Raw genomic sequence first — 11,114 nt, 5'->3', positions numbered from 1 at the left:
TTTAGAAAATACAATTTAGAAGCACATAATACACACTGTCAACTCAATTATCAAATATAGCCTATGGAAACAGTGATTGAAGGGCAATTAAAGTCCATTCATTACATTACAGCATATTACTGTAGTTAGCTAATACACTGCTAATCTGTCCAATTTGCCCAAATATGAAAATTACCCCCTCCCACATTTTGTTGAACACAGAAGAAGATACTTTGAAGAATGTTGTAATTCAAACAGTTGACAGTAGCTACTAACTTCTAAGAAAAAAGTAATATGGATGTCAATGGCTTCTGTCAGCTGTTTGGCTATGATGACAGAATAAAATTTTTGAGTGAAATATCACTTGTTGACGGATAATTCCAGATATCAGATAATTCCTGAGCTGTAACACACACACACACACACACACACACACACACACACACTGGCTTCAAATGACACTTTTGGAGCTTTCTGAGGAACATCTAAGCAGCATTCCAAAAAGTGTGTGTATATATATATATACATTTATTTAACAACATTTTTATATATTTATCAATATATATATTTGAGTAATATCTAGTAATAGTAATATAATATAATAGTAATATAATATGTTTAACAATACTAATATTTAATTTATCTGTAACATTTTTACAGTAAATAGTTAAAAACATCGTTACAGTTACGTAGTTCGATGGGCGTTGAGTGACAGTCGGCTGGTCCAATAGGGCAGAAGTATTTTTCCCAGCAGCTCTAGTGGGCGGGTCTAACGGGGCTCGGCGTCGGCGTGTGTATCTGTTAGTGCAGCTGTAGTATTTACAGCCCCGCTGCCCTTCCCGCGAGAATGCCGTTATTGTCATTTACATTATTTCCCAAAAGGTTGCTTTATAACAACAACTCCGTTTATGTAATCCTGCTGTGACTGTCTCTGTCGTAGTATTTGCACAAGTGTCGTGCAGCGAGCAGAGGAAAGAGCGCGCGCTCCGATCCCGCGAGTAATGCCGTCTACGATGGAGGGCTCGTCGGGGGAAGGTGACCTGTTTACCGTCAAACACGAGCTCAAAAACGGTAAATGAACGCCGGACATGCTGTCCTGCGCCTATGTTTAAGAAACGACGCTTAATTATAAATAATGTTTTTGTTATATAGTGGAAGAGACGCTTTAACGTTAGCTGATCGGCTATTGTAAAAGCATAAGTAAATGCTATTAGTAGCTTATATTGATATCTGTATCACAAAATATCCTCCAGCCTGGGGTACTTTGAGGTTAGAGGATGTTCTGCATGTGCAATTGCATAATTCACATTCATAACCGCAGTTGCACTTAAGTGCACTTGTATTTCAGTGCATGTTGTTTGAAATTTTTGAAAGAAATCAAATTGACATTGAAGAAAATGATTTTACTGTATGGAATTAATTGCATTTATTATGTGTCAGTGGTTTCAGTAGTTGCTCAGTCATGACATGGCCTTGAGTTTAACGAAACCCAATTACTGGAGCTAATTTAATCTCTAGGGCCCTGATGTTGTCTTTGTTTAGTAAATGAAGTTACCAGGTTTGTCCTTACTTGACTGTCTTAGTAAATGCTTAGTAGGCACATTCCATCAATATGGTGCATTACTTTGTTGTCTTATGACTTTTTTAGATGTACCAATGTCGCATACTACTTTCAAATGTTTGTATACCCACTAGAAAAAACCATAAAACAGGGATTTTGGCTTGCCTAGTTATCTTCAGAGTGTGTCCGACAGTAAAATTCAATGTAGTAGGCATACTTTTTCTAAAGGTCTGTTTTGACTTGTGCAACCCATCATAAAAATAATCTCCAACCACTGAATAATTGGCTAGGCCAAATTAAAAGTAGTGGTTATTCCATGTGAATATTAATAGCATTTCCAAAAGAGATTTATGAATAGATCATATTTTCTGTTTTCAGGAAATATTGTTTATTGTTCTGCAGTCATTAAAATGTATTTTGCGATTGACCACTTTGTTCTCTAGATATTTGTTTCAGCCATTAGAAACCCATATCAGTCCACCACAAGTTTATAATATTTAAGATGCTAATCCAGATCCAAAAATTATACTCTGAGCATTACTGTTTCACTAATGCAGGTCAGTGCAAGTGATCAGTTTACGGGCACGTAATTGTTTCTTGCAAGTTATGATTAACAAAGTGTGTAACATAAGAATGAAGAACTAAAGACTAGAAGGCGGTCACCTGATGTGGCTCACCTAAGAAAGCCCAATAAGGACTTTCATTAATGCTTTTGGATCCAGAGTGAAGAAGGTCAGGGTTTGGAAGTGTATTAATAAACATGGTAGTTCCCATGGGCCTCTTTAGAGTGCTTGCACGCACCTTAAATATGCTGCTTGATATCCAGTCAGAGGATGTGGTAACAGATTATGCTTTTTTTCCCCTTCTAAAATCAGATAATTTGCAAAGACGGAGAAAGATCATGATTTTTTGTGAGATGCAGGGTAACAGCAGGAATGTGTTCCCTTCACTGGTTACGCTCATTGGTATCTGTCTACTGAATAAAACAAGTGACCTTAGTTCAGGCTGCACGCTACCATGTAAACATACACCACACACATGCTCGCGTTCTTCCATGTCTCGTTCATGAATGCCGTTTTGTTTCCTCTGAATCATCGGGCTCTTCGTTATTTATGAGCAGGCCCACACAGAATCTGCACCTTCAGAACTGGGATTTCTGCAGATTTGAATGCATTTATTTCCTAGTTCTGCCTCTTGTTTATTTACATTGCTGTTCAAAAGTATGGGGTCGTTTTATATTTAAAAAAAAAAGTTTTTTAAAGAAATCTCCTATGAAAACCAAGACAGAAATACAGTAAAAAAAAAAAACAGAAAATACAGAAATCTTCTGTAATATTCTGAAATATTATTGCAAATTTAAAATAGCATTTTTTTAATATTTGAAATTTTAAAGATCCCATATTGTCAAAGTTGAAATGTCCTGGCTTTTTTCATGATAACTGAGGCCTAGGGTCTATTTAACTGCCATGTAAATTTCAAAACAGTCTGTCCACAGTAAAATGCATACAGCCTGCTTAAAGTAGCTGTGATTTTTCACAAACCGTTGTGATTTCCGTATGAAGATGACGTCAGAACTACACAGTCGCCTCCTTCAGTCAACCCCCGAGCACCAGCCACCGTCCCACTCTCCTTTTGTCAAACCCCCTGACAACATCGCGTCCATGCTGAGCATTGAGCAACAACAGCACTGAAACATGTCAAAAAGGTTAACTTTTACCACGAAACCAGATCGGCCGGCCTGTAACGTTACACTCTCACTCAAAGGTGGATGATCTGATAGGATTGTTACTATGAGGTGGATCACATCTATCGTGTATAGTAAAGACAAACTCAAAGTGTCTTTCTAGCATGTTCAATTTCAGCTGGCAACTATTTTTACTGCTACATTATTGTTCTAGCCACAATGTATGTACAATTATATATAAATCATCAGTTTGTTGTTTTACACACATGCATAGACCTTTTTTCATACATGAAATCGCAAGATTCAAGAAACATATGGCAAGAAATCTGTAGACTTGTCCATAACAACAAAAGACAATACTTTATTGAACCTTTTTAATAAGTGTGCACTGCCAACATGAGCATTTTTGATGAATGTTTCTGTTTGAGGTCCAATTTGAGGCTGTATTACGTAGATTCTGGCACCCAGCATCAAAACAAGATGATATTTTAAGTTCCTTACGTAGCTGAATCTGCGCTGGTTTGAGCGGGCCACCTCCAGTTTCCCCTTTGTTTTGCTGCCTCCAGCTAGCGCTGTGACATCAGCTGACCCTAGTTACCTGTGGCTGGCTGGCCATGCGTCACTCAGAAAACAACAGGCCAATCAGAAGAGAGGCTCATGCATATTAATTAGACCGGATAAAATTGACCTGTTCTTAGCAGACCTCCTGAGAAAGGAGCTGTAAAAACATAATGGGTTTTGGTAATTATACTGCAAATATAGGACATCAAATCCTAAAATAAATCTCCAAAAAAGTGTACTATATGGGACTTTTAAAATATAATTGATTCCTGTGATAGTAAAGCTAAATTTTCAGAAGCTTTTAATCCAATTTACAGTGTAACATGATAATTTAGAAATTATTTTAATATATTGATTTATTATATTCTTATAAATGTTGAAAACTTTTTTTTTTATGGCTGGAAAAAGATTAATCGCGATTAATCGCATTCAAAATCAAAGTTTGTTTACACACTATATGTATGTGTACTGTGTATATTTATATATATAAATATACACGCAATACATGTATATATTAAGGAAAAATATGTTCGATTTATATATAAAATATTTATATTTATGTATATACAAGTGTGAGAGTGTATATATATATATATATATATATGAAGAGTTCAGATGCAAAAACCTCTAAATGCCATCTGAAATTTTCATTTAAAATTAGGATTTTTATCAAGCTCCTATGCTTAAATTGAGTCATTTTACTTTAATGGCAATGTGCAGGTCCTTTTCCAGGCTATTAAAGTGAAATAACTGAACATAAATATAGGAGCCTTAAAAAAAATTCCTAATTTTAGATGGCATTTAGAGGTTTTTGCATCTGAACTCTTCACACACACACACACACACACACACACACATATATACATACAGCATTTATTTTTAAATATATACATATGTGTTTGTATTTAAATATGCATAATACAAATACCCAGTACACACACATATGGTATGTAAACAAACTTTTATTTTGAATGTGATTTAATCCTGATTAATCGTTTTGCAGCCTTAGTTCTTTTCAAATTCTTTAAAGATTAGAAATTTCCAAAGTACATCACATTTGAAAAATAAGTCTTTTGCAACATGATAAAAGTCTGTACTGTCACTTTTGAGCAATTTAATGCATCTTTGGTAAATAAAGATATTAATTGCTTTAAAAAAAATAAATAAATAAAAATGCCTGACCCCAAACATGTGAATGGTAGTGTGTTTATTTATTTATTTTTTGCCTGATTTTATAATACTTTCGGCTGCCACTTTTGTTTTTGCATGTTTAAATATTTAAAGTCAGTGCAGAAAATGCATAAAAAAGTTTCCATCTGGACCTGTTTATAAGCTGCATACTGTATACAAACAGCTAGAGAGGTTCATCTCCAAGGGTTCACCATTTTGAACACATTTTCTGTTCTCACTGTCGTGGAAAGTGGCAAAGGTTCAAGCAACCAAAGTTCAGAAGGTTTACGGGAGGTTTTCTTGTATGTGGTCAAAGTGAAGAACATGATTTCTTGGCCGTGTGACCAGATGGATGTGTTTTAATCTTTCCCCAGCCAATCTGACGGGTCACGTGGAGCGAGTGGGCATTGAGAACTTTGAGCTGCTGAAAGTGCTGGGAACAGGAGGTCAGTGATAGTTCAAGTATGTGAACTCTGTGTTCTCTGCTTATATTTGTTCCTACTCCACTAACAAATCGTTCTTCTCCTCTGTGCAGCCTACGGCAAGGTGTTCTTGGTTCGCAAGGTGAGCGGCCATGATTCGGGGAAACTCTATGCCATGAAGGTGTTGAAAAAGGCCACTATTGTGCAGAAGGCCAAGACAGCAGAGCACACACGCACGGAGAGACAGGTCCTCGAGCACATCAGACAGTCTCCTTTCCTGGTTACACTCCATTACGCCTTCCAGACAGACACCAATCTGCATCTCATTCTAGGTATGCTCTTCTCCTCTCTCTCTCGTGATCTGCAAAAATGCAACCTGTTCTTTATGCTTCAATTTTACTTCTGCATTTAAAAGAGTGTGACCTGTGCAGACTCAACAATTCTCCTGCATTCTTGTTCACCACCAGTATTGTTATAGGGAACTATTCCTTTGGTCTACTAGTGCTCTAGCAAGCAGACGTTATACGGTTTTGGCCATCAGGTGTGATGCAGTCATTGGGAGCATTTAGTCAGCCTGACTGCAGATAGCTTAGTGAACAAGTATACACTGATATCTCACTTCAGGGGAAGTGGGCATGGAAATTTACCCATCAGTCATTGAGCACAATCTCTGGCATTTTTATTCAGCTTGATTAACATCAGAAGTGGTTGCTGGACTGTTAGAATGCCATCATTATTATGTTACTTAACAGGTACATGCGTAAAAACTTTTTTTAAATAGAAAATACACATACTATACAATACTGTTGAAAAGTTTGGGGATTTTTGTAGTGTTTTTGAAAGAAGGGTCATGTGTTCACCTGGGTTGCATTTATTTGAATAAAAATACAGTTAAAAACAGTAATATTGTGAATTATTTTTAAATTTCCAATTTTGTATTTTATTTTAATTTATTAAAAAAATGTGTGTACTCCCATAACAAAGCTGAATTTAGTCTTTAGTTTCACATGAAATCCTTTAGAAATCCTTTTTATATGCTGATTAGATCCTCAAGAAACATTTTTTTTCTTTCATCTTACTGATCCCAAACTGCAGTGTATAATTTATTACATTAAAATAAATAATTTGGCTGAATATATAAGTAATTTATGTTTTTTGCTTGTACATTATCTTGCTTGAAACCCTTTCTTTGTGTGACTCAGGTTTTGTTTGATGAACCTGTAGGACATTTAAAAATAAAAGTGTGTAGAGACCAGTGAACTCTAGGGACCCCGTGAATTTCAACACTGTTAATAGTGTTGTCAAAAGACCCGGTACTTCGGTACCAAGTCGGTACTAAAAAAATGAAAGTGTCACGGTACCAGGTTTCTTTAAGTACTGGTGGTACCGAGGACCCGGTCGACCCTGTTCTTGACGCATACAGTGCTATGATTTCCACGAAGCAGAAAATGCGGACAGAATCTCAAAATCCAGTCATGAAAATGAAACTTACATTTTAACATGGACAGCCACGGAATTTGTCAAAGTAAGCATAAATTAATCAAATCATATCTCCATATGGACCAGTATCTGTAAATGTGGGTTGAATGTGAATTCTGCATGTTCTGCACGTCTCTGTGTGAATGAATGAATGGCAGAGATGTGTGGGTTTGTTTACTACATAGACTGAAGCGCATCTGCCATGTATGCGATACTGTAGAATGTATGCGATACTGCTACTTAAATTTCATTAGTTAAAAGACAAATTAAATTTGGGTGAAACTTGTTTACTTTTTTTCATAATTTGTATAACTTGTAGAAAAACTTTTAACACAATTGTAAATAAGTATAAAGAATGGCATTGGTTTTATTTTTGTGATAAAAAGTTTTTTTTTTTTTTTTTATTAGCATAATTTTGTGTTTTGCTTTGGTACCGAAATTGGTACCAAGAACCGTGGATGTTCACTGGTATCGTACCGAATACTGAAATTTTGGTACCGTTTTTGCTAACTGTTAATATGCTTTAATAATGAAAACGGAAGCATGCATGCCACTACAGGAACTCGTGGTTTTGTGGTAATGCTTGGAACCGATTGTGTCAGTGTCAGCATTATAGCAGGATTTTGCATAATAGCAGGTACATAAGAAATATAAAAGTGTCTTTGACCAGTTGCAATTTTGTTTTATATACCTTCGATTGCAGACTATGTGAACGGAGGTGAGCTCTTCACACACTTGGTCCAAAGAGTTCACTTTAAAAGGCAAGAGGTTACCTTGTACAGCGGGGAGATTGTACTAGCCCTGGAGCACTTGCATAAGGTAAAATTGCTGCAAAAATTGCACACTTATTTTCACTCTTCATTTCCTTTGCAATCTGACTGAACGGCGCCTCATTTCGGGAGAATAGTGAAAGTAATTCCTTCCTTTACTCAGATGGTACTTCTCCTCTCTCCTGCCTACTCAGATCAATTCCTCACTCAGTTAACCAGGCCTGGGCAAATTTATCTGCTGTGCACAAAGTTTCTCGAAGGCTGTGTTTACCAAAAGAGGAAGAAAAGTGTTTTTAATGCATGCTTGTTCTGTGCATAGCAGCCATTATTCAGAGAGAAGAGAGTTGCCCTGGAGGCATTGCAGCATTTGTAAAAAGGACCTTGACAGTGAGATTAACATTGTTTTGATTCAGCCAAATTTTTTTGTCATTGCCTGTTATGTTGCCATTTATTATTTATTATAGTATTGTTGCATTTACTAGGTCAATGGCTGCATTTTATGACCCCAGACAAGTTAAGGTTGTGAACACAACTTTTGAGCAAATACTTTTGGAAAGGATGACAAAAAAATGTGGTGAATTATGATATGAAAATGTAAGTATTTGGTCACACATCGAAGCATAAGAGCCTATTCGTTCCTTTATGTTTTTCAGCTGGGAATTGTCTACAGAGACCTAAAACTTGAGAATATACTTCTTGATTCAAACGGTCACATCGTGTTGACGGACTTTGGCCTTAGTAAGGAGTTCCATGAGGTGAGTTTGTGTTACTCTACATATTTTTCTCTTTTAAGAAACTCTTTTTGTACTTTGGATTCCTGCAATATATCCACATACACATACCGTATTTTCCGAACTATAAGTCGAACAATACGGTATATACAAGCCAGTAACTAGGGCTGGGCGATATGGCCTAAAAATCTCCGATTTTATTTTTTTTAATTCGATTTCCGATTTTTTTCTGATTTTCCCCCCTACTTAAGGAAAGCAATAAGTACAAACAGCAGACAACTTAAAGCAAATTTTGCTTTTATTTAATCAAAAGTAGGGCTGCTCCGATCACGATCGACCGATCGTTAATGCGCATCTCGTCAGTAAAGCTGGTTTTCTAATCTGCGGTAAATTCCCTCAGGTGCGTGATTTCACATAGAGCAGCTGTTACCGTTCACATAGAGCCGTTTGTTAATTGAGAAGATGCGCAAATAAATGCTGAAAATGAAGTGGATTTGCGCATCTTCTCAGTTAACAATGGCTCCCTGTAGTAACAGCTGCTCGATGTGAAATCATGCACCTGAGGGAATTTACTGCTGATTAGAAAACCGGCTTTACTGACGAGATGCGCGTTAACGATCGGCCGATCGTGATCGGAGCAGCACTAATCAAAAGCAAGACAAATGTAACCCCCATTTTAATATTCGGCTGGTGCTGCTGCTTTTGACTGCGATGGGCTTTAGGCAGCGTGGGGTCTCTTGCTCCATGTCTGTCGCAGCGAACCCATACCAGTTCCAAACAATAAATTATTTTATTCCTTTCTTGGGAACAAACTTCCAACTCTCACCGGTAGCCATGTTGTCGCTTGCTGTTTTGTGTGTGCTATGATGTTGTTGTTGTCGCTTGCCATACTGCCATGTGAAACTAACGCTACGGACGCTTCGGGGAGCAAAAAATGCACCATTACACAAAAACTCGATATACTTATACTTTTTTAAATCTCCTGTAACAAAAAATTCTAATTAATTCATTCAATCGATTCTTCGCCCAGGCCTACCAGTAACCTATGGTGCTAATGTATTGTAGAGCCCTAAAGTGTTGTTCCCATTGTCTCCACTAGGCTTCACTTTTAATGTTGTTACTGCAAAGAATGCAGGTTCAAAAATGTGGAACAAAATGTGTAGTTTTCAGTGTTTCAGCTGGAGTATGTCCACATATCCACAGATTGTCATTGTGGAAGTAAAAATGTGAGGAAAAAAAATGTGCAGCTGCAGACATTAACAATGCAGCTTAATTCAAGAGACAAGGCAGCATCCTGACACAGTCTTCCTACTTCATAGCAGTTTATATTAACTGCACAGCAATTCTTTTTTATATAATTCTGGATCAAATTACATATAGTTCTGGTTATTACAAAAGTATGCTTAGGGCAAAACATAACACCTGCAAATAAGTACCATGCGGTTTGCAAAAAGAGCTTGTTGGTCACATCTGCAGCAGCATATACACCACAAAACCATAAGTTCAACCTGTGCAAACAAACATATGTGGGAGCCATCAGACAAGTGGTTGTTCAGCCAAGGACTAAAAGGCTGAATAAGCTTTACAAACACTTAAAGAAAATTGCCAACCATTGTCCTGCATCATAAATGCTACATTTAAAGTGAATATTGCAGTACATTACATGCATCCAATTTACACACAGCACAGATGGTGTTTAGTCTTAGCCTCAACAGCTTCTGAGTGCAGTAATTAATCAATCTAGAATGAAGAATCATGTTTCAAGTTTACATTTCATTTTATCTTTCACTTTTAAAACGCTGTGTTGCGATTAATGCATTGCAAGTGAAAGGGGGACAGTAAGATATTTTTGAAGGAAATTAATACTCTTATATAAGTGTTCCTTATTAAAAATGACCAGACTTCCACTTTTCTAAATTTTTGTTATGGGTGTTTGAGACAAATGTTGAAAAATCTGTATTAAGATAGTTGTTGTTGCATTGTTGTGTATAGTTTTAACATTGCATTTAAGAAGTGCATCTATAACAAATAATTGCTTATTCCCCCGGGGACCACCCAATATCCCGCTTGGTCCTGCCCTGTCAGTGTCTGTTTGATGTTTCAATAGTTCAAACTGAACCTCCCTCCGTCCCATGGATGCAGTTACAGCGCAAGGCTGTTTACTCAATGCTGTAATTGCTTATCATGCATGTTTTGGTGTTCTTTGTTCTAAAAGATTATATGAACTTTTTGTTTTCCTCAGTTTGACCTTTGTTGTACTAGCTAACAACCCATTTCAGCCAGGATTTATTTTACAAGTGTGGTTTGAAATCATGCCTGTGAATAATAAAAAAATTATAGCGAACATATAAACCAGCGCACATAAAAGGAGTAAATTCATCCGACAGAAATGTGCTGATTATGAGATGCATAAAAATAAAGGCAATTAATAAATGTATGCAGGAACTTTAATTATAAAAGCCATGTGCTTGTAACTGTATTCAAACATGTGGCAAGAATGTTAAATGCACATAGGATATTAAAGAAGATTGTTCCAGATGTTTCCATGTATTTCTTTCCGTAAATATGACGTATAATTCAGAAAGCAGTTTTGCCCAATTTAGAAAGCACAGATGGCGTTTAGCCTCAACAGCATCTAAGTGCAGTAATTAATCATTCTAGAACGAAGAATCATGTTTTGATGCATAAGTTTACATTCCATTTTATCTGTAACTTTTAAAACTCTGTGTTGCAATTGATACAGGGGGCCAGTAAGAT

The 11,114-nt window shown here is 36.6% G+C and overlaps 1 protein-coding gene across 1 annotated transcript in view; it reads left to right on the top strand.

Annotated features, from left to right (window-relative positions):
- The first annotated feature begins 752 nt into the window (after nucleotides 1–752).
- Nucleotides 753–11,114, top strand: part of LOC113117320 (ribosomal protein S6 kinase alpha-5-like) — a 34,986-nt gene continuing 24,624 nt past the window's right edge. Inside the window, exons 1-5 of the mRNA XM_026285921.1 lie at nucleotides 753–1,050; nucleotides 5,330–5,401; nucleotides 5,491–5,709; nucleotides 7,560–7,675; nucleotides 8,280–8,381. Of these exons, the coding sequence (XP_026141706.1) occupies nucleotides 981–1,050; nucleotides 5,330–5,401; nucleotides 5,491–5,709; nucleotides 7,560–7,675; nucleotides 8,280–8,381 (579 nt within the window). The 5' untranslated portion in view covers nucleotides 753–980. The remainder of the gene's footprint in view (nucleotides 1,051–5,329; nucleotides 5,402–5,490; nucleotides 5,710–7,559; nucleotides 7,676–8,279; nucleotides 8,382–11,114) is intronic.

Source organism: Carassius auratus, chromosome 17 (genome assembly GCF_003368295.1).
Source record: "Carassius auratus strain Wakin chromosome 17, ASM336829v1, whole genome shotgun sequence".
NCBI classification, from domain to species: domain Eukaryota; kingdom Metazoa; phylum Chordata; class Actinopteri; order Cypriniformes; family Cyprinidae; genus Carassius; species Carassius auratus.
This window is presented reverse-complemented; position numbering and strand designations above follow the sequence as displayed.